The 27,966-nt window shown below is 36.0% G+C and overlaps 1 protein-coding gene across 2 annotated transcripts in view; it reads right to left on the reverse strand.

Annotated features, from left to right (window-relative positions):
* LOC121386670 (serine-rich adhesin for platelets-like) overlaps positions 1-21,322 on the reverse strand; it is a 35,766-nt gene extending 14,444 nt beyond the window's left edge. The window contains exons 1-6 of one of the 2 annotated variants that reach the window (XM_041517658.1): positions 21,196-21,322; positions 12,059-12,143; positions 9,410-9,542; positions 7,540-7,633; positions 5,305-5,388; positions 1,262-2,673 (exon numbers count right to left, since the gene is read on the reverse strand). In XM_041517658.1, the coding sequence (XP_041373592.1) occupies positions 1,262-2,673; positions 5,305-5,388; positions 7,540-7,633; positions 9,410-9,542; positions 12,059-12,143; positions 21,196-21,274 (1,887 nt within the window). In that variant the 5' untranslated portion in view covers positions 21,275-21,322. Of the gene's footprint in view, positions 1-1,255; positions 2,674-5,304; positions 5,389-7,539; positions 7,634-9,409; positions 9,543-12,058; positions 12,144-21,195 lie in introns of both variants that reach the window. The other variant, XM_041517657.1, reaches the window with a different exon arrangement.
* Between the last annotated feature and the right edge of the window lie 6,644 nt (positions 21,323-27,966).

Raw genomic sequence — 27,966 nt, forward strand, 5'->3', positions numbered from 1 at the left:
AAAATAAAATTTAGCACATTCCAGGGTTTTCTAGGATGCGTGCAAACCCTGTCAAAAAAGTTACATGTACATGTTGTTGTAAAAATACATTGCCACCAATTGCATACACTTTCGGCATGATACGGCACGGAAATTACTGACTGTCAAAGGGAAATAACTCTTTATTGCATACCGTGCAAAACAATTTCGTCATTGATTTTAAAGTAATTTTCCATAGCTAAAAACTGTTTATTTGTGGATTTTTTTTTTTAAATATATCAAATAATATTAATAATAAGTTTATTAAAATATATAATTCACTACATATGATTATCTGCTAAATTCAAGGGATTTTTAAGGCCAAACTACAATATTCAAGGCCTTTTCAAGGCAATTTTCAGTTTCAAGACCTTTTCAAGGCAATTTTCAGTTTCAAGACCTTTTCAAGACTGCACCTCAAATTCAAGGCCTTTTCAAGCCTGTGAGAACCTTGTTGTAGGTGAAATGTTTACGAATCGTTCTACAATAAACAAACAGTACGTAGCTTACAAAATTAATTAAATGGGCAGGAAAAATAATCAATCACCGTTGTGAGGTATAGATAAGGCAATTCCAACCCTCGGGACAAAATGTTTTTGTAAGGCCTCGGCAAACCATGGCCATCACAAAAAACATTTTGTCCTTCGGGTTGGAATTGCCGTATCTATACCTCACAACGGTGATAGATTCTATTAGTCTGTCCATTTGGTCATTATAAAATAAATCTTAGATGTGCACCTGAGCCCACCCTGACGATAAAGGCCCACCCCCCCATTGTCCGTTGACCCCGTCCACTTCAATATACAGTAAATGTATTTTGAATATCCTGGAAATATCACAAATATATATATATTTTTTAATTCACACCCATCTTGAAACGAATTGAATAAAAATCTGGTTTTAGTTATTAAAATGAAATACATCATTGAAACCAGTGTTTTTTCCCCATATTCTACCTGAATCACTTTTTTATGTGTTGTCCACAAAATATTAAAACATATATCACTTGAACGTTGGATGTTGGACTAGATGCTTGTTTTTATGTTTTTAAAGACTGATGTTACAGCAATCTAATTTGATCCTTGTGATTTTTATTTACATAAATACTTTTATGGAACTTGGATTCCCAAATTCGTTTAAAAAACAAAATAATAAAATTTAAAAAATTAAAATTAGAAAAACAACTTGTCAAAAATATATCTTTCTCTGTCAGAAAACATTGTACACTGCTACATACCGGTACCTGTGGTTGTCCTTGCATTGGGATTGACTGAAATCCACTTCCCTGCATCAAATTCATTTGCTGAGGGAAACCAGAAATCTGATTCTGCTGACCAAGTCCACCAGCTTGAGCTAGCTGACCTGTCAAATTCCCCGCCACTTGTCCTTGACCGTGGTGCATCTGTTGCAAACCCGGCACCATCTGCTGACTTTGACCTTGACCTAGACCTGGTGGCTGACCTTGGACTAAGGATGGACAACTGACAGAAGGTGGGTGACTGGCTGCTGAATCCTGAAGATCTGCTAAATTCTGCTGGGACCCACCAGAGACACCTGTCTTCTGTTTCTTAGATGACTTTGACTTCTCTGTATTCGTTTTCGACAGCTGCTCCTCAGCAGCCTGGTAGTTTGGAATTCCAGCCATAACTGGTATCCCTTGATCATTAAGCATTATAATCTGGCCGTGCTGGTTAAGTACAAGGTTGCCCATAGCTCCATTTGGCAGCATGTTAAAAGTGTTCTGCTGCTGGCCCGGCATGACTGGCACGTTCATCATCATGCCGCCTGCCTGCATGATCTGCGTGTAACCTGGAGGTCCCAGCGACATGATGGAGTTAACGCTGGACGTCGTGCTAGTCACGCCCAAGCTGTTCTGTGCCAGTGTCACCGTCGCGGCAGTTGATGCTGGCGGAACTGCCGTACCGACTGTGGCATTCTGGGTGTTCGACGCAACAGAGGCCAGAGTCTGCAAGGCAGAGGTCGTGTGTTCATCATGCATCACAGATATACTTCTCGACATTTCTGTGGATGATGCAGAATGGGAAGTCTGGGTTACATCGCCTGAAGAACTCGACTCTACGGGACTTGTATGGTGAGACCCATCCGACGGAGCAGTCGGCGTTATTCCTGCATCCTGCATGGCCAGCTGAAGTAAGCCTAAATTGTTCACCGCGCCAGCCTTGTCGGCAAACATGCCCTGTCCTGAATGCATTATGACACCACCTTGCGCTCCTGTATTCGGCATGCCTTGCATGATAGACGCATTCTGGAAAGCTGGATTCATCAAAAGGTTCTGATTGGCAATGACCTGCTGTCCCAATCCTCCAAAGATGGAGTTCATCATGGGCATACCACTGTTAGCAATGAAGTTTGGAGCCAACATAGACCCTGACATTCCCTGGGCCGGCGAGTGGTTAGAGTGCTGGAGACTGTTTGATTTAGCTTCAAGATGGGAGCTGACCAGATTTTTTCTTCTAGACTTTGTCTTGTAGTGGGTTTCTTCATCTTTTGAGGATGAACTGTCAGCAACAACTGTAGTTCCATTAGAAAGGTAAGGGCTGCTGGATTCACAATCTAGTGTCGTAGCTGTGCTGTCGGGCTTGTTTTGATTTCTTGAGTATTTCCAATGAGAAGGATCTTCCAGCAGAGAAATTCCTGGAAAAATACAAATGTTTTAATATGTGGCATATATGTACTAATTTAAAGAAATTTAAACACTTTTAAAAATTTGTATTTAATGAATTGAAGAAAGGTGTTCCATAGTGTATTCTATGTAAACAGAAAATAAATTCAATTATAAAGTTTGAAAGGAAAAGAAAGGAACGGAATTTTTGTTCAACACCACTACATTATTAATACTGCTTTTTGCTGTCTAATATATTCTTATAACTTATTTCACAACTTGGTCTAGAGAAAGACACAAAAACTGTGTTAGGATGGGTATTATTAGAAGTTTTGTATATGAAGAGTTTAGGTGCAAAATGTGATATATCCATTTATCATTTTCAGTAAAAGTGATTTTTTAAATTGGCGTATATCGCGTTTTGATAAAAAAAAAAACACGGGATTTACCCAATACAATTTCATATGGATCAATCATGTTTTGCAGCAAATCAGCAGGCTTACGATTAGCCCTTACTGACATACAATAATGACTTTATATCGCGTTTTGCGCTTGAACGCTATACCACAATATGGATTCTCTGTAACTTGATACAAATCACTATATATTATTTACAACACCGTCAGCCAATTTTAAGGCAGACATGTAATAAAATAAAACATTACGTGAAGTTTATTATTTAAAATATCAAATTCATAAATTAAAAAAGGAAATGTTTTATTTAATGACACATTCCAACACATTTTATTCACGGTTATATGGCGTCTGACATACGGTTAAGGACCACATAGATATTGAGATAGGAAACCCGCTGTCGCCACTTCATGTGCTACTCTTCTCGATTAGCAGCAATGGATCTTTTATATGCACCATCCCATAGACAGGACAGCACAGCACATACCACAGCCTTTGATATACCATTCATGGTGCACTGGCTGGAGCGAGAAATAGCCCAATGGGTCCACTGACGGGGATCAATCCCAAACCGACTGTGCATCAAGCGAGAATTGATTAATTACTTCAGGGTACTAATGCTCATTCTAATAAAACTTTCAAAGGAAAGAAAAATTTTTTACTTCATTATTTTACTTACTATAAGCGTTTTCATTGAATATCATAAGTAAGGAGAATAGATAATTAGGTTTTAAACATTTGTGGTATTTCTTTAATAAAAACACAATAAAATGTTTTACAGATAGGTGTAGTATTAGAATAGGGATAATATCACTATGTTTCTTTGTTAACTACAAGGATTTATAAAAATTTGTGATATATCCTTATAGTTAACAAGGAAAGATAGTGATATTATCCCCTAAATGTCAGGCCCTTCCTTTTACCATACTGTTATTGAACACAAGTTAAGAAAACCAGTTGAATCCAATAGATTTGGGTTTCCGACCGATACAAATTTGAAATATGGAAATTACTGAGTGGTTTGGTAGTTTGGTTGTATCATAATATGTATTAGTTACCCTTTGAATTATAATAAACTGGTATACAAATAATACTGCATATCCCTAAAAATCTTAGTGCTCGCCTTGTGCTCCACAACTGATGAACAAAGGCTGTGGTATGTACTATCCTGTCTGTGGGATGGTGCATATAAAAGATCCCTTGCTGCTAATCAAAATAGAGTAGCCCATGGAGTGGAGACAGTGGGTTTCCTCTCTCAATATCTGTGTGGTCCATAACCATATGTCAGACACCATATAACCGTAAATAAAATGTGTTGAGTGTGACGTTAAATGAAACATTTCCTTCCTTCCCTAAACATTTTGCTGCTGCCATACATGTACTCTTATTGATAAGGAATTCTTAAAATGTAGTTTCACACAGAGGCCAGTACATACAGGCATCATATATTTTATTGACAAAAGAAGCCTCTATCAACCAGTTATAAAAAATCAGCGAGGAAATATAGCAGAATTTATTTTGTGTTTGAGTTGTTTTGCACCATGTTATTATTAAACGATTTTGAAAATGGACACTTTCTAAAAAAAAAGTAACTAATGCCATTAATCAAAGTTTAAAAAACGACTGTATGACATGTACATGTACTTTTGTGACATTTTTTAGTTGTTATAAATAACAACCACTGACTACATAATGGTATTATGACAAGTATCAGAAACCACTAAAATAAACCACATTTTCCCCTTAGTAGCAAGTGCTCTTATTTGACACTACATTCAATAAAAAGTTAAAGTTTGTTTTGTTTAACGACACCACTAGAGCACATTAATTTATTAATTATCGGCTATTGGATGTCAAACAACTGGTAATTTTTACATATAGTCTTAGAAAGGAAACTCGCTACATTTTTCCATTTATAGCAAGGTATCTTTTATATGCACCATCCCACATACAGGATAGCACATACCACGGCCTTTGATATACCAGTTGTGGTGCACTGGCTGGAATGAGAAATATCCCAATGGGCCCACCGACAGGGATCGATCCTAGACCAATCGCACATCAAGTGTGCGTTTTAGCACTGGGTTACATCCTTCCCTACATTCAATAAAGAAACTATGTCGTTAAATTCCAGATGACTGCACAGTAGGTGTTTCTTGTAATTAGGACAATTTTCGACATGTCAACAATAAAATTATATTAAACACCAATTAATAAATTCCCACAACTCATTTTTCCCATTATTTTACCTGCATGCTTCAACATATCAGCATATTTATCTCGCTGGCTTTTGACATCCTCAAGCTCTTTTCTCAACTTTTTTATTTCATCCACTGAAAAGAAAGCAAGCTTGCTAAATAGTAAAGATAACAGTGAGAGACTAAATAGTAAAGATAACATTGAGAGACTAAATATGAAGTGGTTGAAAATAGCAATGACTACTAAATAGTAAAGATAACAGTGAGAGACTAAATAAGAAGTGGTTGAAGATAGCAAGGACTACTAAATAAATCCACGCAATTTGTAAAGAATTTGGAATCATTTCAAGTTCCTACTGACTTTTAAACATTTTTTTTAATATTAACTGTTTTTAATGTCACCTCAACATATTAAAACTATAGCTATTAGGTGTTTAGCCAATCCATTACAGAATATGTGTGTATAATTTCATTTCAATATGCCAACAATTAAGAGAGATATCATCTAAAACATATGATAGGTCAAATTCTTGAAAAATTCTAAAAACAATGCAGCCTTATAAGGGTTAACATACAATCCTTCCGTTTGAAAATATTAGGCAAATTTATGATAAATCACTCTCTTCAAAAACTACAGTGATCTGTGTTCACTGATAAAGATTGGACATAATGATGTCAACAGGTTTTGAATAGCACACACTGAACTATTACTGAGTCAATATAATGATATTAAAAAATTAGGGCAGGCTGGGGTTAAAGCTGATACCATATTCTTAGGAGGACGAAGGAGAAAAATGGCTTCTAAGATAAAATAAAGTTGGTAGACTACTGATACTGGATAAATAGTTCCAGAACCCTTCCAGTACATTTTTTTTCCCAGACGTGAAATGGTCAATCAATGAATGTTTTTAAAACAAAATTGTTGTGTGAATTTAGACAGCTTATGACGACAACAAAAGTAAATATGCCCCCAAAAATAAACCACCAAATTTCTAGCCTAAATGTAAAGGACATTTCTAGGACACAATAAAATTTAATGCTTTTTCCAGGACATTCTAGGCTTGGATTTTAAAATCACAAAATTCAAGGACATTCCAGGATTTCCAGGACATGCAAGAATTTTGTTCCTTATTGGAAAATACAGCATTCTGAAAGTACTGCTAAAGCAATACATATCCCTTACATGGCCCAACAAATGTTCTTATATCCAAGTCCAAGAGCAATTACTATCAAAACATAAGTCAAACTTGATAGATCTGTAACATTACTTGATAAAGTTATACACAAAATTTCACATCAATATCTTCAAGCATTGTTGAAAAAGCGTCCAGTAAACTATAGGCAGTTTGGCAGACAGACAGGGACGAATGTTATAGTCTCCTCCGCTTTAACCAGTAGGGGATTAATAACAGAATATTAGTTGTGAACTACATGTAATTCATGATATTTTGTCACAAACAACAAAAAAAGCAATATTCCAGAAGAAAGGGGTGAAGTTTGATAAAAATTGGCGAAGCGAACATTTATTGGTACATTTCATAATGTTTCGCCAGTTTCAGTGTTCAATCGGAAAAATTCTGAATTTTGCACTCAGTTCTAATCATATTTCGATAAAAAAATACTACTTCCAGTAATAAAGTTTAAACAAAGCATTTGTAAGTTTCATTAAAAACGTAAGATTATTAAGTAGTTGATAATGTGCCATTATGTTAAAATTAAAGTATCAATTAATATTTTCTGGCATTACTGAAATTAATATGGCCGAGCATTAACAACGCTTGGCTTGTCACAGCACACTGCGCGACACGCGTCACTTTGAGAAACAATAGCCCGGTTACAGGTGTATCTGAAGAATGTCAACATTAGACGATGACATGTATTTAATCTCTTCACAGCGGAAACTGGCATACATATAACATTTGTTGGTTGATTTTGATAATAAATTGAACAATGTAAAGCATTTCATCAAATCAATTGTGCATTACAATGAGCGTGTGCAGAAACCATTTACCGTTAATAGGCAGGTTCACAATTACTCGAGGATACAGTTTGGCGCCAACAAAAAAACACTGACATTCGGCGATTGAGCTAGGACAATAAACAAGTCGGAATCTTGACGTCTGTAGTGTGATTTCATTTTTGAAGTCGGATTAGGTCCAAAATTTTATGGCAACTTCGACTTATTACTACTGCTAATAACTCGGCGACTTAAGCTGATTTTCGGCAGGATTATTAGGACCTGTATTAGATGGTTTTAATTTACGCAAAAGGAGAACGACAAAATACCTTGTGCTCCACCCTTGTCCATTAGCAGCTTTTCATTCTTGTCCTGCATCTCCTGAATGTAAACTGAGGCCTTCTCCATGATCTCCAGTGTGCTCTGTGACAAAAACAATCAAATAAAAAGTAGAATGCTTGGTACCTGATACTGTTACTTTCCTGTATTTAAATTACTGGTACTATTTTCCATCTAATATCTTTTACTATACATGTAGACGAAAGTGGGTTACGTAAAAAAAATCAAGAAATTTTACTATTGGTTGTTGGGTTCCAAGATTGGTCTTAGGATTTAGGTTGCGAAATGGTCTAAACTGGTGGCCCCCATTCAGAATACATGTATGCAAAGCATCAACCGAAACCATATCGTAAATTTGGAACAAAGAAATCCCAGAATTCTGCATAATATGGCAATTTTCCATTACTGTTTTACTAATTCAAAATATAAATTTAGATACACTTGTAATAAATCTGAGTAGTTTCGCTTTCAAAAGATATTGTCAGCTGCCTATATAACTAATTTAAATGCAAAAAAAGGTAAACATTTGGTATTATTTGCAAGTGCTGTTTTTCTAAATATTTTGTCCAGGATCAATTAATTTGTAGTTATTTATCAAAAATATTTGTACTGTGATTTCTAAAGAGAAACCAACAAGTGAAAGAGTGTTTGTCAGGTAGGGCCTGGTTAAGTCAGGCATTAAATAGAAGCCATACATCTGTCACTTTTGAACATGAATGGCTGTAATCCATGTAGGTAGGATTAATAGACTCCATCATATGCAATCACATGGGATAGAAAAAGTACACCCTCGGTGGTGGAAATTAAATTTCAACCCAGAACGAGACTTGCAGAGTCCCAGGGTCGAAATTTCCACCACTGAGGGTGTACTTTTTCTATCCCACATGACCGCATATGGTGAGAGTTTTCCTCTCCCATCCATTTGATAAATAACCTATTATTTTACATGAACAAAGATGGCTGAAAAAGTAACTTCTTTATTTGATCGTTTTATCATAAATAAACTACACTATCATATTTGCCGCATCTGTTTCATGTGTTAAATGTAATTTAACACTACAAATTAACACGATAGCTTTTATATTGAAGGTTTTACTAACAAAATATCTATCTAAACCTATCCAACTCGCATTGATATGTCGTCATATATTACCAATGCCGTAATAATCCCAATGTTAAATTTAATGATGTCACAGCCCATGCAAGACAGATTTATTCCGCATGGGCTGACGTCTTGGAATGGGTCTGTCTTGCATGGCTAGGGATGGGAGAAAAAACATCTGCTACATATTTTTTAACAGGTTGGGGTTTTCTGGAGGGTTTGATTATTTTCAGTCTTTCGGTCTTTTTCAGGTGTTTGTTTTCCACCTCAGAGATCATGACTTTAATATTTAACAAGGTAAGAATTTTTCAAAATGATGATTCATTCTGAGGCAAAACATTATCTTTCCCCCTAAACACATGTATGCTTTTGTTTTTAAAGTAGCTTACTGTAGTTGTAAGTTATACAACAACTTCATAATTATTATATTTCAGTGGCATATACATGTACCACTTAATTCTTTCCACATTGGACAAACAACAACGTATAATTCTTTCTGCAATAAAACATGTATGTTTTATTTGGTTTTAAATTACTCCTCTGTTTTATTGTTAAAATAAAAGAGAGTAAATATTTACTGTGTGTGTACATATACATATAAATTTAAGTATTTGACTTACATCTGTACATCTCATCAGACTCATGACAAATATCTCAATGGCTGTTATTCATAATTGCTATGTGGATAATAAAGTACTACACTCACAAAGTTTTATAGTAACATGAATGGAATTTGTTAGGTGAGAGATCTGACATACATCACGTTTGGATTGGAACTGGATGACAGGAGGAAGCAGCGTTGCAATGTGGGATACCCAACGTTTGATCTTATCTTTCCGACGTCGCTCCCAGACATTATGCATCCTCTTCTTCTCGGCTTCATCATTTACACTAAAGAACAGGTCAAAAAAATATAAATAATAATAATAATAATAACAACATCATCATCATCATAATAATAATAATAATAAAACAAATACAGGAAGAAATACCTTAATTCAGAACACAATATTTCATGTGTACCATTGTTCTGTTTGCGTGACAGTTAAGCAACTTTAAATTAATGCTAACTGCCTCTCGGTTACCTAGTAAAAATAATTTTAAAATCATGCAAACTAAGTTTTGGTTACCTAAGGTTTGGAAATATTGTCCCCTGTTGATATCAGTGTACTGTAATCAGTTTTTTCTTTAATCATTCGTTTATTAAAGTCAGTGATAGGACATTCATGCACCATTGTTTTGGTATAATCAACGATCGTCTGTTATTTCTTTTACGTTCATCGGGGTATGAACAAACAATAAATCATCCACAAACTGTGAATTGGCAAAGCCTGTCTCATATACGTTTGCAGATGATTTGTTTTGTTCATACCCAGATGAACATAGAAGAAATAACAGACAATACTTATAATTAAATTTAAATCATACTTGCCAATAATAACACTAAAACTTCAAACTTTATTTTGAATTATTTTTGGTCCATAAAAAATAATGCTCAATAAGACAACCTGCCCATATAAAATGATGTCATCAGATATGACGTTCCCTGACGATGTAAATTTTTACGTTCATCGAGAATTAAACAAACTTCCGTTGCTACGTGTGGACCAATGGGATGTTATTTTGCAATGGGTTATGTAAAAATAAATTCAGGTAAGCCATTTTCTTTTTTTTGTAACCCGATATGTCCATGTAAATAATATGCTAAATTTAATGCACAAACGGAAAATAGGTTACGCTAAATTAGATTTGCGTAAACAACACGTGAACGAAACGATCATTCCCGCAATATTCGGAGGTCCATCTCTAATGGGATTTGTTTAATGTTATATTTTACAAATGGTTGTTTCTCTTTTACCCTTTTGAACTTCAACTTACAATTACTACTCTCCTACTATTAATTACTGTTAAAGGGACATTCTGGAGTTTGCTGCAATTTTTAAGATGATTTCGATTAACAAGACACTTTTTGATGACTGAAATTACATATCAAATATATTTTTCTGCATAAAGTATTACTGGCTGTATATCAAATGTGTTTCTGATTGTTCTAATATTTGTACTGGGTTAAATATCATTTTATTTCCTAAAATATTGTTTTTTCATACGTACAAAAATATTTGAAGACAAAATCCAGTTTGGGCTTCTTACAAATATTAATATGACCAGAAACACATTGAATATATAGACAATGATATTCTAACCAAAAAGATATATTTAACATGTAATTTAGTCGTAGAAATATTTTATTAATCGGAAACATTTTACAATGCAGCAAACTCAGGACTGTCTCTTTAACATTTCTCCATATTTTATCCAGCTACAAATCCTGAAAAATACCCATTACAGATTCCACTTATAGACTGAAACCATTTCACTAGCATACATGTATATTGACTTTGGTGAGAACTCATACAACAAAAAGATGTAATTTTTTGCCGGCTGCCATTTTAATTTTTTTTATTGAATAGTCTTCATATGAACTTGTATGTCACAGAGCAATCAATTTTGGCTGTATTTATTTTATTGGATATTTCAGAATTTGTTATCTACAAAAATTTCAAGATATTTATGCTGCAGGCAAAATGCTCTCAAACCAGAACTTTTCTGTAAAAAATAAACGTAACAAAAATTATCTCCTCAAATGATTAGTGCAAAAATGTTTATCCAGTGGCATAAACCAGGCATTCGAAATACCCTAACCTATCACAATTCATATCACAACAGCAATTGTTGTCCATGTCATCATTAAGTTTGAGCTCTGCATCACAAGTCCCAACACTAATCTCCAACGTATGCTGGAGATATATATATACAGAACTTCACGTACATTGTTTTTCCTTCCTCTTTATTGCACGAGTTTATATATCTATATAGCGCCAGAATATATAAGAGACTGTGTAGTTGTCAAGTGGTATGTTCTTGCGTAAAATAAACAAGTGCAATAAATAGGAAGTGAAAACAACATATGCGAAGTTCTGCATTTATTAAATACCTTCTTTAATTTTTGTACAAAAACGTTTTTTAATTTAACATCATAACTACACTTTCTTAAATCTATATTAATAAATCCTCATTTCGTAGATTTACTTAATATTAAGAATCATACTCTGCTGCAATCTCGTGTAATGTTTCAAATATAATTTGATGTAATTTGTAAATCAGACATGACGTCAGTAAGAAAAAGGAGCAAACGCCAGTAAAAATAAAAAGGGAAATTCCCATTTACAAGTTCAGGTATAGATCACACATATGTGTGATACAAGATAAATTTAACACACAATTTGAAAATGTTTTTATCACTATAGTAAGATTAAATAGGTGTGTCTGCAAGAGGTCTCTCTCTTGTGTGTGTGTGTGTGTGTGTGTGTGTGTGCGCAAGATGTCTTTTTCAGGAAAGTACTTACTTGTCTTCATCTTCTGGTGTATGAATCCACAACTGGGGTCCATCGTCAAGGTCACCATTCATACCGGTAGGGCTGCTGTCTCCACCTATAAACAAACAAATAATTTATATATATGGGCAATTGTATGGTATTTGTGCCATGAAGAGCAATTTTTGTTCACTATTTGGTTAGTGTAAGATGTGCACTATGTTGTCAGATAATTCAACCTACAGGAATTTAATTGTTCATGAATTGTTTTTTAATGAAAACCTATTTTTGCATTTATTCTAAAATTCAGGCAAAATTGATATAGATATTCGGGGAAAATAGGCTAACCTGACATTTTCCCCATATATTTCCATCATTCTACTCTCAAAATTAGTTGTAATCCACGTGTAGTGGGTTCATTTGCAACTTTAAATTATTTTTCAAAATATATAATGTCACGTCCTGGCTGATTTGACAATAAAAGTTAGTTTTATTTAAAAACTATTTTTCAGAAATAAAAATCCTTTTTAATTCTCCTTCTTCTCAATGTTCCAAGTATAAATAAAAGGTATAATGATGACTGGTTGTATTAAATGATTAAAATAACCACCTCAAACTTTGAGCCAGGACGTGACATTCAAGATGGAATGTTGAACTGAGTAAAGATAAAAATGTATAAAATCTCTCCATATAGAGAAATTGGCAAAACTGACTAGTCTAGATAATGCACATGTACCTAAAAGAACTTACTGGTAAGTTGCATTTTTTAACTCGTCCGCATTTGGCGAGCACTTTCTGAACCCCTGCTGAACAACGGTGTTTATACAAGTTCATTTGCATTACTACTAAACAGCTAGGGTTCCAAATGATCACTATATAATGATACATTTATATATATATAGATTACAACTAATATTTTGAGTAGAATGATGGAAATACCAGCTTGTATACATGTACTTGAATGTCTCTCCGTTGTTTTTGCCAGAATGGAAAGATTTGTTCCAGCAAGAAAGTTGGGGGTGGTGGAGCAGTTGACACCCTGTACACTTAAGAAGATGAAAGGAAGGAAGGAAATGTTTTATTTAACGACGCACTCAACACATTTTATTTGCCATTATATGGCGTTGGACATATGGTTAAGGACCACACAGATATTGAGAGAGGAAAACCTGCTGTCGTCACTTCATGGGCTACTCTTTTCGGTTAATTAACACCAAGGGATCTTTTATATGCACCATCCCACAGACAGGATAACACATACCACTGCCTTTGATATACTAGTCATGGTGCACTGGCTGGAGCGAGAAATAGCCTAACAGACCCACCAACGGGGACCGATTCCAGACAGACCGTGCATCAAGCAAATTTTTACCACTGGGCTACATCCCGCCGCAAGAACATGAAAGAGGTGGGAGAGAGAAAAGAAGAGCTGAACAACAGGAGGCCCAGGGGTCTATAGGGCAACCTGAGTAAACTGTCGACCCCGCCTATCATATTCATGCATGGATGAAAGAGGCGGGAGAGAGAAAAGAAGAGCTGAAAAACAGGAGGCCCAGGGGTCTATAGGGCAACCTGAGTAAACTGTCGACCCCGTCCATCATATTCATGCATGGATGAAAGAGGCGGGAGAGAGAAAAGAAGAGCTGGACAACAGGAGGCCCAGGGGTCTATAGGGCAACCTGAGTAAACTGTCGACCCCGCCCATCATATTCATGCATGGATGAAAGAGGCGGGAGAGAGAAAAGAAGAGCTGAACAACAGGAGGCCCAGGGGTCTATAGGGCAACCTGAGTAAACTGTCGACCCCGCCCATCATATTCATGCATGGATGAAAGAGGCGGGAGAGAGAAAAGAAGAGCTGAACAACAGGAGGCCCAGGGGTCTATAGGGCAACCTGAGTAAACTGTCGACCCCGCCTATCATATTCATGCATGGATGAAAGAGGCGGGAGAGAGAAAAGAAGAGCTGAACAACAGGAGGCCCAGGGGTCTATAGGGCAACCTGAGTAAACTGTCGACCCCGCCTATCATATTCATGCATGGATGAAAGAGGCGGGAGAGAGAAAAGAAGAGCTGAACAACAGGAGGCCCAGGGGTCTATAGGGCAACCTGAGTAAACTGTCGACCCCGCCTATCATATTCATGCATGGAGTGCCACAAAGCACCCATTTTCCTGTGTAGTCAGGATGTTCAAATTCATGTTTTTGCTTCTCAATGTTAAAGTTTGTTTTGTTTAACGACACCACTAGAGCAAATTGATGTATTAATCATTGACTATTGGATGTCAAACATTTGGTAATTTCGACATATAGAGGAAATCCCTTTGATATACCAGTAGTGCACTGGCTAGGACAAGAACAGACCCACTGATGGCGATCGATCTTAGATCAACCACTCATGAAGCTAACACTTTACCACTGGGCTATTGTTCTCAATGGGTCAACAATGTTTCTGCCAGAAAGAAATTTTTGGTTATGGTCGATAGGAGGTATGTGTATGGGGGGGGGGGGGGAGCTCCCCCAGAAAAAAAATGGGTTAGGTTTAGGGTTAGGGTTAAGATAATCATACAATAATGATAAGGGTCAGTAATTTTTTCAAAAGGTTAACTTTAAAAAAATTCTGCTAAAGAATTTGGGTATGGCGCCATACCCGTTTTACCCTCTGGCAGAAACCCCGGTCAAAGAAGCTTCCCTTAAACTGTAGCTGTGAAGGAATTACAGTATATCAAAGACCGTGGTATGTACTACCCTGTATGTGGGATGGTGCATATAAAAGAACCACTGCTGCTAATCAAAAAGAACAGCCCATGAAGCCCATAACCGTAAACAAAATATGTTGAGTGCGTCGTTAAATAAAAGATTTCTTTCTTCTTGCAGTTTAAATGAAATTTCTATATACAACTCTAGAGAGTAAACCTACCTAGGCAACAAAACCAGGACACAACACTAACGATAATGAAATTCACAACTTCAATAATGACTTTTACATATATATTAATAATATTCAGTTATTGCATTTGTGGAAGTAGTCCTTTTCTTTTTTTTAACCGACTTAATTTTTACCACAGTTATTAAAAACCAATTAAACACATGTTGTCAAATTACTATAGCCATTAAATTCATAAGTATGTAGCTAATTACAAAATGTCCATTATAAAAACAAATACAGCTTTTAAATGTTGTTGTTTTAAATATAACATAATTTCAAAATAACCCAATTCCATTTTTATTAGTTTATTTTTCCTGCTTTTGGGCCCCCGTTGGAATAACCAATTCATAAATTTCAAACAAATTTGGTTAGAATTGGTCAAGTATTTTTTTTAAATTTTATGAATTACAGTGTGTACCCATGGCTCGATTTTACACGTAATGGTGGATATGTGGCAAATTGCCCGAATTCCCTCGATATACATGTACACATATGATCCAATACCCTGAAAATTAAACAGTCTCACGTCCAAACTGGCTGTGGCTTATTTTATACATTAGTAATTGGTCATCATACTTGAAGTTGAACGCGATTCCTGAAGTTTTTTGTTTATGTTTTTTTTACATTCTGTTAATGCAAATTGAAATATATTTAGTTAAATAGTTTATTATATTATCAAGTCATTTATGTTGGTTTAAAAGTCCGGTTGATCAAAGGCAAGCGCTGTGTAGTACATTACCGCGTTTGTTTACACTCTGCATGCAGGAGTTGGTAGGAGCGGATGTCACTTCATCCCAAGCTAGAGTACCGGATGCAACAAAAATGAAACAAAATGGCTGTCCCCAGTTAGCATAATGTAACGGTAAGCTTTGGTAGCCTGTAATGACCAAAGTGTTTTCATTAGTATTTCATTTCCATAAAGTACAAAATTTAACTGCATTCTCTTAGACATTTTCTGTAGACTCTATTAGGGGTTGAAAATGTTTTTTAAAAGTCGTGTTATTTATACTTGCCCAAAATATTTTTGAATGAATAATACTGATAGTATAATGTCATAATATGTAATGATTAATGGCCAAAAAAAAGAGAAAAACATTGGCAAATAAAATGTCCTGTACAGTAGAGGGTGTTTGTTTGTTTGTTTGTTGGGGGGGGGGGGTTGCAAGGGGAGTGTGTTTTTATTTTTACCTTTATATTAGTATTATTGGGGGTTTTTTTTCCAAAAATAAACGTAGAGCTGGGACATCCAATAGTCAATGATTAATTAGTCAATGTGCTCTAGTGGAGTTGTTATTTATATAACAAAACAAACTTTATATGTACAAGTTCATTGAAATTAACACACCACATGAAAAACATTTTATTCTCTGCCAGTTGTTAATTTTATTACTTTGGTCAAAGTTTGAATAACAAGCTTGGTTTTCATACATGTTGAGCACAAGCCCAGACCTTGCCTTTTAAGGTGAGTGGATGCGATCGCGCTCGTACAGTGCAACCGGCCTCGGTGGCATCATGGTTAGGCCATCGGTCTACATGCTGGTAGGTACTGGGTTCGGATCCCAGTCGAGGCATGGGATTTTTAATCCAGATACCGACTCCAAACCCTGAGTGAGTGCTCTGCAAGGCTCAATGGGTAGGTGAAAACCACTTGCACCGACCAGTGATCCATAACTGGTTCAACAAAGGCCATGGTTTGTGCTATCCTGCCTGTAGGAAGCGCAAATAAAAGATCCCTTTCTGCCTGTCGCAAAAAGAGTAGCCTATGTGGCGACAGCAGGTTTCCTCTAAAAAACAGTGTCAGAATGACCATATGTTTGACGTCCAATAGCCGATGATAAGATAAAAAAAATCAATGTGCTCTAGTGGCGTCGTTAAATAAAACAAACTTTACTTTTCGTACTGCGCACGTAATTTCAATCTTGTGTGTGTGAAAAATAATGCACGTTACACTTAACAAAGAGCGCACGTAAAATAATGTTGTATACTGATTGCCACTATTTACCTTATGCAGCTGATAGAAAGATCCGTTTGATAATACAAGAAAAAAAATGTTACGAGAACGGTAGCGTCCATGCAAGATTTTAATGTATGACTGGTACTTATGTTTGCTATACAAATCGGAAAACACAGGTTTAAAAGACATCTTCGAAGACGTACCAACCCGATCAAAACATCTTTGCCTATTTAACTTATTATTAATTAGAAACAGTCCACTTTCGTAAGGTAATAGATCACAACGTCTGATAAGGATAACTCATTAATAGTTCATATAGTTATGACAAAAAAATAAAAGGGATTGAATTAAATAGTACCTACACAAATGAACTCGCTACGGAAATCAGGGAAGTCTGTAAAATTGTCTCGATTAGTTCATAACTGTTAGTGTACAAAGCGTACACGAGGTCCCGAAAATGGCAATTGTGTAATTTTATACTTTCTTTAAAAAACAAAAATTGAAATTTAGATGGAATAATATTTGTTTACGCAATGAATGTGCATATGTTATATGTACACACGATAGTAACAGTAATCAGTGATCATTGCCCACTATTTAAAGGGACATTCCCGAGTTTGCTGCAATTTTTAAGATGTGATCGACTAACAGACACTTTTTAACGATTGTAATTACATATCTAATATATTTTTCTTCATAAAATATTAGTGTCTGTATATTAAACGTGTTTTTGATCATTCTAATATTTGTACTGCTTTAAGTGTCATTTTATTTCCTAAAATATTTTTTTTTCATACGAAAGACGTTATTTGAAGACAAAATCCAGTTCAGGCTTCTTACAGATATTACGACAACCAGAAACACATTGAATATACAGACACTGATATTCTAAACAAGAAAATACATTTATCATGTAAGTTTAACCACAGAAATATTTTATTAGTTGGAAACATCTTACAATGCAGCAAAGTCAGGAATGTCCTTTTAATTTGTGTTTCGTTTGTTATAAAGTCACAGATCATGTGACTGGAACATAATTTGATGCGCAGTACTCTGTGGCATATTAACCAATCAGAGCTATCCCAACTATCCTAATCATGTTCGTTGTACATAATAATGAAATTCAAGACAAGTTAATTCCTATTATATATATATATATATATATGTTTAGCTGCACCTCATCAAAAACATCTAACACAGAAAAGGTATCTACATACATGTATGTATATAAGTGTGTGCATCAAATTATCTGAATAGTACATATTGTAATTAAAAAATCTAATTGTCTGCGTCAGTGTATACCTGTCATAATTATATTTTATAGTACTACTCCTGAAACTTTTTAATAAATTATAACTCCATTCCTGAAAGGGAAAAGAAGTCAGACTACACTAATGAACCAAACATAAAATTAAAAGAGAACATTATTGGTTAATTTTTGCAACATATGTCTCTGCATTTACATGTACCAATTACTTCATAAATTAATAATGCTTGGTTTTCACCCGCCTTAGCATTTTGATGAGTGCGATTTTTCACTCGCCTAAGCGTTTTGAGGTGTGCGATTTTTCACTTGCCTTTGTTTTTCAAAAGCCAAGGACTGCAAGCCATTAATTAATAAGTGTGTTGAGTAAAATAAGCAAGCATTGGATTCATGACAAAGTTTTTCTTGTTGTTTGAAGTGTCCGATAGATTATGTAACTGTTCATTCACATTTGAAGATATTTGGTTTTGCCAAAATTTTAACCATTTGCAAATTCTATTAGGCAACCGACAGCGCAAGCTTAGGATATTTCAAACAAATTGTAGCCTATACACAATACACATTATTTTCTTATTGCTTAAAATCTACATTCATGTTTCTCCTCTATTTAATTTTTTAAATGTTTGTTTGGGGTTTTTTGGTAACACAGTCACAGGAGTGCAGAAAATACTCAGCAAACGCAAATAAAAATTCTGACGGACAAGTTAAACAATGCAACTACCAGTCCAGGGTTTCTGCCAGAGGATAAAATGGGTACATGATGCCATACCCAGATTTTTTGCAGATTTATTTTTTAAAATTAACCTTTTGACAAAATTACTCTTATCATTAATATATGATTTTCTTAACCCTAACCCTAAACTTAACCTATTTTCTTTCTGTGGGAGCCCCCCCCCCCCCCCATACCCCCTGTTTACTGTGGTTGCATTTAACTCCATAGTGCCATACCCAAATATTTATTTTTGGTAGAAACACTGCAGTCCGACGGGCGATCTGTCTTTTTGTGACATACTTTGATCTTTTTTTGCATTGAATCTGCAACTCTGCATGTCAAAATTCCAAATCATTCAAACAAACGTTTCAAAAAGATTACCTTCGAACAGCACAAGAGCAACATTATAAAAACAGGACCGGTCAAATGTCATTACGTCCTAGAAATGGCGTATATAAATTTACAATGAAAGTATGTTGCCGATGTATTTGAATAGATGGTTTTGTTAAATACTTATGGGGTGTCCCTAGAATTTGGTAAATCTCTATTCATGAAAGAAATGTGAAAAACATAATCTTTACCAAAATATTTCAAAAATTATTGATTGGTCAATCAAGTTTGAGGGCTTGCTTTTGTTTGCCATGTGATGTTGATCACTTACCATAATACCAAGTGTCCTTAAAGCCTTAAATGTATACGTTAAAGCCGCACACCCTAGTTCCATCCAGCGAAAATAAATTATAACTTGGTTAATCTACAAACCTGTAACACACTTAGATCACGTTTTTATCAAATGGAGTGAAAAAGCAGGTTTTATATCGATAAATACCATGGGAATCCCTATGTCCCAATTGCTTGAAATAATTTTGAAAGTTAGTATTCTGATGTCACCGGTAGATGTCGCTTGAAGCACAACAATGCCTACGTCATGACAAATTTCGCAGAGTGCGCACAGACTTGGGGTGCGTTCTTTTCACCTCTCGTGGACATGTTCCAACTGTTCTGTCCTGGTTGTATTCCCTCTCCAGATATCGTAAGACGTAGCAAAATTATTGGTTTTAAGGGTTTGTAATGTTTTGTATTGCGACACTTACTTGTCTGAACTTTATCGTTACTGAAAATGTTCATAAACTGTGAAGAAAAATCTCACAAATGAACAACAACAAATCGGATGTCGATTGCGCGAACCGTGCATGAGAAAACAAACCGAACCAAAATGATAATGGTCACGTGGTATACCAACGTCTGTGACATTGAAATGGAAATATCCCGTCTAAAAATAGATTAGACCTTGTCTGCTCAACGTTTTTTTCTCAAACGTGCATCCGTTTTTAAGAAATACGAAAAATGCATTTTGTGGTATTACAAAAACCAGGATTACCAGGATTACCAAAAAACACTTCAGGTGAATGGAAATGTATATTCTAAATAATAAACGGTAAGTAAAGTGCTATTTTATTTGTGAAAAAATGGGTTTAATAGCGAAAAACAATGCCGTAATGGTTAACACCTAGCCGTAACTAGGGTGTGTCCCTTTAATAATGATTTTTAAATAAAATAAATATGTATCATTTGAAGTGAAGACAGTGTATATTATAATATTGTTAAACAATAACATATTGTTATATAGGCTGGTGGACTAGTTGAAAGTCTGGCGGGCTAGTACCTTTTTAGTTGGTTCTGGTGCTGCAGGCTAGTGAACTATTTTCCACTTTATTGCAAACCAGCAATGGAATCACAACATTTGTCTTGCCATCGACAATGTCTCATTTTCCAGTCACACCAAGTAAAGCAGTCTTAGCTGTGGTAAAATTTTAACCTCGGCATACAAACCATACTTTTTTGTTTGTTATTTTCCCCACTTCCTAAATGTGTATCAACAGTTAACTTACTATTTGCATCAAATGTGTTTGTTTGTTTTGTAGCGAGGACTGGCATTACCACCTCCCCTAACATATAGTTTGTATGCACATTTAAATATTGACCATTGTTAACAACCCCTATTAAACTATTCATCCATTCATTGTAGCTTTAACTTTAATCTGACTGATCATAAAAGCTAGAAAGGTTTGAAAATAAAGCAAATGAATAGTTATAGTTATTTAAATTAAGAGAGCAGCTGATGTCTGCGTGTTCGTGAGGTTATAATACTAATGCAGCCAAGACACCAGCAAGCTCGTGTCGAAGGAACCAGGATCTAAGTGTTTTGTTGGATCGAGACATTAAAATTGACAGGTGACAAAAATGGGTCATAATTTTATACCAAGGTCGATAGCATCTATAACGAAGATAGTAACCACAGCACTTGTCTTACCATCTTCTTTAGACATAAGCCCTTCTACAGTTCTACTTGATTCTTTTGTATCTCCTTTATCCTTTGATTTCGAGGCCATAGTTACGATAAAAATCAAGTATTTGGCGGACCAAAAAGATTCTTTGCTTTGGAAGCCGCCATTTTTCTTTAATGCATATCCATGAGCCTCGTTCTGAAATGACGGGGGAATACCTTTGACGTCACAGGTTACAAAAATTCTCATCAGGTGCGGCACGGTCGGAACTCCTCGGTAAATTCCATGGATACTGCCGGAGAAACCGAACTCAGCCGAATGTCTTATAAAACATTTCGTTAGTTTTCGGTAGGGTGATTTGTGCAAAAAGGTCCAAGACAGTCATTGAGCATAATTATTATTAATGTGAAAATATTTCGAAAATAACTAGGGGATCCGTCCCCATCCTCTAAATTAAAGTGCTTCTCTTTTTAAATTCCATTTGGTTTCCTTTTCACGAATCAAAGTCATATTCTATCATGGTCATTTCGTACCAAATTAATTTCGTACCATTGTGAAAAGTAATTTCGCACCATGTGAACTCATTTCGTACCATAGTCATTTTGTATCATTGTAAAATGCCATTTCGTACCATATAGTCATTTCGTACCAGTCATACTACGTGTATAAGATATACACAACATACACACAGTATACGTAGGGTAGGGTGGGTCACATCGACGCCCTCGGACACGTGTTGCGGAATCTGCTGAGGTGCTGACGTCGTCCCCATACAAAAGCAGGTTGGTTGAGATAGCGGAAAAGAAAACTAAAAAGACTGTGAAAGAACTAAGACCGGCAAAGATGATTACAAAGGGGAAAGGCCAGAGCAGTTTAAAAGGAAAAGGAAAGGCTAAACCAAGACCACGTAAGAAACAGAGGTGCGAAATGAGCAGCAGTGAGGATGAAGAGTGGCCATGTCTTATATGTGGAGAACCATTCGAAAACAGCAGACCACGCGAAGTGTGGGTCCAGTGCCATGACTGTAAGAAATGGGCGCACAGAGATTGTACAGAGGGTCAAGACTGTTTATTTGTCCCAACTGTGATTCAGATAGTGACTGATATCTGATTCAATGATACAAACACCAGTTCAGATACAAATAGGGGGCAAACTGTTGTTTTAATGAAGTTCAGGTTTCTTCCTTGATTAAAAGTTGAAAGTTTTGTTTCATTTATGCTGGGGGCGTTTTGCCCCAGGCACGGGGCAAGATGCCCCCTTGGATAAAAATATTTTATTAAAGATTGCATGTTCAATATAGTTGTTTTTCATCAGAAATAGACAGCAAATCATAGTACACTAACACGTCTATCATATTATGCCATTAAAATGCTGAAATGTTGGGTCTGAACAAAAATATACTTAATTCCCCTTAAGGGGTGCGTCTTGCCCCACCCTACCCTACATTATGCACGACAAGATTATACCACAGGTATTATGTATATATATACTCAGTAGGTCAGGTGTGCACAACATAAAGGACACCCTAAGTACATAGCATGTGCCGTTTTTACATCTAATATACACTATGAACATCAAATATTCACTGCGTACACTAAGTATATAATTATATACTACGTATGCATGAATTGTACGTAAAGTATACCTCAGGTACGTCATGTTTACTTAAAGAATATAGCATTAACTTAATGTAAGTACTGTTTATCTATAGATGATACATTATGTACGTATTATGTATGGCTAGTGTTCAGGGCGCAATTTCATTAAACATCGTAAGCCTAGTTTTGCACGTAAACGTAAATCTACAACTAAACTACAATTCCTATTACTGTTATAGTACAACAAATATAGTTAGAACTACACATATTTCATTTCCATTCGTCCTTAAAATGCTCCATTTTTCGTAATGATGTACTGTCCTTCATCAGTAGATGTCAAACACATGTAAACCTTTTCCCGGTATAATTGCTAGTTGCAGACGTAAACTTACGATGCATTGTGAAATTGGCCCTGGCTCTTGTAAAGCGTATTCTGTAAGTTTATAGTGTATAATGTACGTTCGTAGTTTGTACCTAATATACGTGCCAGTATAGTGTGTATTTGATATATGAAGTGAATAATTAATTTACGTAATGTATCTATTACACATACAGTGTATGTGGCATGTATGCAGTGAATACATGATGTACGCTGGATATTCTTTGCTAAAACGTCCTTTTGACTGTACACTGTGCATAGATACAATTTTGATCACGGAATACAGTTTTGCCATTCAGATTATGTAGGTTATCTACAAGTTATGTACATACAGTAGCATGAAACATTGAGATAGACAGAGGGATAGAGACACAAAAAGACGGAGACAGGTAGAGAGACAGATAGAAAGCAAACGAGAAGACAAAGAGATAAATGGGCAAACAGGCAGATGGGAGATAATATTCGTTTACATATTTTGGTGGAGAGAATTTGAAAAGAAGAATCATCTTCTACTTTAGTGTGTTTTTTAGCTTTGAATTTTACAAAACAAATATTATTTTTAAAGGAACAAAGCTCGTGAAAACACCATTGATCAAGTCAATATATTATGTTGTAATAAATTATCATCAATAAAGGTGCCAACGGAATAGAAAGTTTAATCTGTAATGTTTATACTCTGCTCTGTTCGTGTTTCTCCGTGGATGAGTTTCTACATATATGTGCTCACTGTTTGTCTATGGACCTATTTACAGAGAACCGATTCTGGCAGCAAACCAATCCTACCATGCTATGTTGCGGTCCTGTCACAGAAATGTATCCCCTTCTCCCTCCACCCTCCCTCTCTCTCTCTCTCTCTCTCTCTCTCTCTCTCTCTCTCTCTCTCTCTCTCTCTCTCTCTCTCTCTCTCTCTCTCTCTCTGCCTGCCTGCATGTCCGCCCCATCTCTCTCTGTCTACCTGTCTGCCCTCCCCCTCTCTCTCTCTCTTTCTCTCTCTCACTATCTCCCCTCCCCTTTCTCTCTTCATCTCCCTCTCTCCCCCTCTCTCTGTATGCATGTCTATCTGCCTCCCTCCCCTCCTCTCTCTCTTTCTCTCCTTCCCTCCCTCTCTCTCTTTCCATCTCACTATCTCTCCCTCCCTCCCCCCCTCTCTCTCTCTCCCCCTCCTCTCTCTAATTCTCTCCTTCCCTCCCTCTCTTTCCATCTCACTATCTCTTCCTCCCTCCCCCCCCCCCCTCTCTCTGTGTATGTGTGTGTGTGTGTGTGTGTGTCTCTCTCTCTCCGTCTGTCTTTCTCTCTGTGTGTTCTCCCTCTGTCTCCCACCCCCACCTGTAGCGGGACATAGCCCAGTGGTAAAAGCGATCGGGTACTACACAGAGGAGAAACTAGATCGTAGACACCAAGTATCGGCAACAGGATGTCTACTGAATATTCATGAGCAAACGGTTGATGGACATCGAGATTTTACGACATCGAGTAATGTCCTGCTGTATACATGTATATACAAATTATTCCAAATGTAGATGTTAATGTACCAAGTATTTAATAATATACTGAGTTATTAATAACTTGTGTAATTGAATGTTATGTAGCGCATATCAGTGTCGTTGTTTGTTGTTTTTTCTACTCTCTTCTTCTGTTGAATATTCCCACCGATGTTTTGATGAATCCTACAACAGTAGTTAAGGTTATCAAAGCGTGACAATATCGTAATGCTCGAATTCCTCGTCAGACGAACAAGACATCTTATCTTCGCTCAGACTGTCACGAAACTGTCCACACCTGGCCTCGTGAGCAGTTTTGCAATAAATAAATTAATAAATAGAATTAATTAATTATATAAAAATAAATAAATAAATAGAATTAATTAATTATATATAAATAAATAAATAAATAAAAAATCATGTTTAAAATGTATTGAAAAAAAGTAAAATAAATAATAAATATTCAAATAAATATTGAAATATATAAACAAACAATTAATTCATTAATTAAAAGAAAACATACACGTGTGTATTATATACATCATGATACAGTTAACTTTAATTGATGTATCATATCATCGGCTTAATATCGTATCAGTACAGGTACAGACCTTGTGAATATCAGAATATGTACCGCAGAACACAGATTAGGTACAGTATAGGTCTACAGACCAAAACCAAATGAACTGGGCAGGCACTGAAGTAAGCATACGAGTCGAGGGTGGGGGGGGGGGGGGGTAACTGCTTACTCTCCCCCACTCATAGCTGGAGCAAGTCCTCAACTTCAGGCAAAAACGATAGAGATATTCATGCAAAATTAGCTGGACCGAAAGCATCGTGTTATAAAATATTTAAAAGCAATATAGCATTTGAAAATTATTTAACTTCATTAGAGAGAAAACATTGGTGTCCATTGTTACGTGCTAGAGTGTCTAACCACAATCTTCCAATAGAGACAGGTAGATGGATACGTAAACCATTACATGATAGATTGTGTGTTTTATGCAACAATAATGACATTGGAGATGAATATCATTATACTTTTACATTTATATTTTATCCAACTCAGACTTAAGTATATACCGAAATATTATTGATCCAACCCAAGTACATATAAATTTCACGAATTATTTTATTGTAAAAAAAATTGGTGTCCTTAAAAAATTTGCGATATTTTGTAAACATTTTATGAATATTTTCAAGCCATCCGGCTCATAGCTTTATTGTATTATTATTATTAACCCAATCCAATTATTTATAATTATATTCTTATGTTTGTTTTATTTTTGCACAATTATGAGAAAAATACTCTGTCATCTTGTTAAAAATGTATGAATTGTTGTATTATATATTGTTCCTCATACGCCGTGGATTACGGCCTGAGAGAAATAAAGGTTCGGATCAGTTCGGATAAATTGCACCTCCTGTTACATATGTACTGCCCTGTCAATGGCACAGTTTTTTGTTTCTTAAACAATACTCCAGCCCACACGATCCACACCCTACTCTATTCCTTCACCGAGGTCGGTCAAAACTTATGTCACTAAGCTCATTTGAAATACCCATTAAAAATAAAACAAAATAGTAGGTCTAAACTAAAAAATAATTAAATACCAATAAATTAAGACCAAACCCTAACCTAATTAGGCCTACTTTCCACAATACTATACCTACCATTTCTAGACTAATAATTACTTCAGTTAGTTAATTACCCTCAACATATTTACCAAGCTTTAATGACTTGACAATATTTCATTTTATTTCAACTTATTTTCGTGCTTATATCCAATTAAGGTTCAAGCACGCTGTCCTGGCCACATACTTCAGCTATTTGTGCTGTCCGTCTAGGACAGTGGGTTAGTTATTAGTGGTTAGTGAGAGAGAAGAGGGTGTAGTTGTCTTACATTGAAAAGGGCCTCCACAAGTTCAAAATATTGGACTCGAGTACCCGACATTTACACTAGGTAATAATGAGACTAAAGAAAAAAAGTAAAATACTATTATGCATCCTAATTCCAGCGCTGAACATGGATACCAAATCATGCCATCATATTTGCATTCATAAACCAGTAGATATGTTCAGTGTTGTGACGGACGGCCAAATTAAAAGAGAAACTAGCGCATGATCATATAATTATTGTGTAACTTATATTGTTGATTATCTACTGCTGAAATTATTGGCCTACATTGTCCAATGTATTATAGTTGATCATTGTATTCACCTTGTACGGGTACTCTTGCTAGACTCAACCCGTACCCGACTTGAATTGTAATAAAAACTGCCCTGAATTGTAATAAACTAGCTGACTTGAATCATTCCACTTTCCCTAGCTGACTTGCGATGAAGACGGACGTGTGTCCTTGTTCTCTCCCTAAGATCACGAAGTTGTTAGGGAAACCCGAAATCCACCAGCTGTTACCCAAGGTGGACACCAGAGTTTGGCTCTTCTCGCTGTAGTCAGCAACCTCCTACCAACCTCCTTTGCCTCCGTGAGTATGAACTTAGTCAGACTTTAAACATTTTGGCCGCCATTTCAAAAACATTTTTTTTTTTTTTTTTGGTAATTAGTCTGGCACCCTTTACTTTTGGCAGTCCGTCTAAATTGCTCCAATCACCTTCAACTTTGGACGAGCAGTCACATTTTTGGGGGGCCTTAATTTTAACCGGACATGGTTATTCTCAACTTTGCTAATTTGTTCCAAATTCCGCCCACCTCAAGCTTACCCCCCTCCCCCACCTGTCCCGGAACTGGTCACTGGCGAAGTCAGAGACTAAGTCCGGGGTGGGTGTGCCTGAACCTCTGTAGATGTGGGCACGTAATTAGAGTTCCCAATCCCAATCCCATTCATTCATTTATTTATTCACATGCTTCCATACCACGAAGGTTTCAAGCATGTCTGTCCCGGGGTCGAGTTCTGGATAGCCAGAGGTCTACTCCGGGACAGAAAATTTAACGGGATAATTTTGAATTTTACTCAAAAATTACAAATATATATAGGGGGACAAATTTAACTATATATATATATAAAAAAAAAATTGAAGGTGTAGTCCAAAAATTTATTTAAAAACTATTATTATATCCAAAATTTTCCTAGACTAATAAATTTTTCACCATTTTAAATGGGCGTTCTAAATTAAAATAATACAACAAACTCTAAGCCCTATCTGGAACGAGGTTGGAGGTTGTTGATTGAAGGTTGTCACAGGAGGTTGATATTAAAATATAATACTAACAGTAATTTACCTTTATGGGGAGGTACCGGGTCCATTTGTAGCTTCAGCGTGGCCGGGGGGGGGGGGGGGGACCAGGGAGAGCGAGGGACGGGGGAAGGCCCCAG

The sequence above is a fragment of the Gigantopelta aegis genome, chromosome 12, assembly GCF_016097555.1.
Source record: "Gigantopelta aegis isolate Gae_Host chromosome 12, Gae_host_genome, whole genome shotgun sequence".
NCBI classification, from domain to species: domain Eukaryota; kingdom Metazoa; phylum Mollusca; class Gastropoda; order Neomphalida; family Peltospiridae; genus Gigantopelta; species Gigantopelta aegis.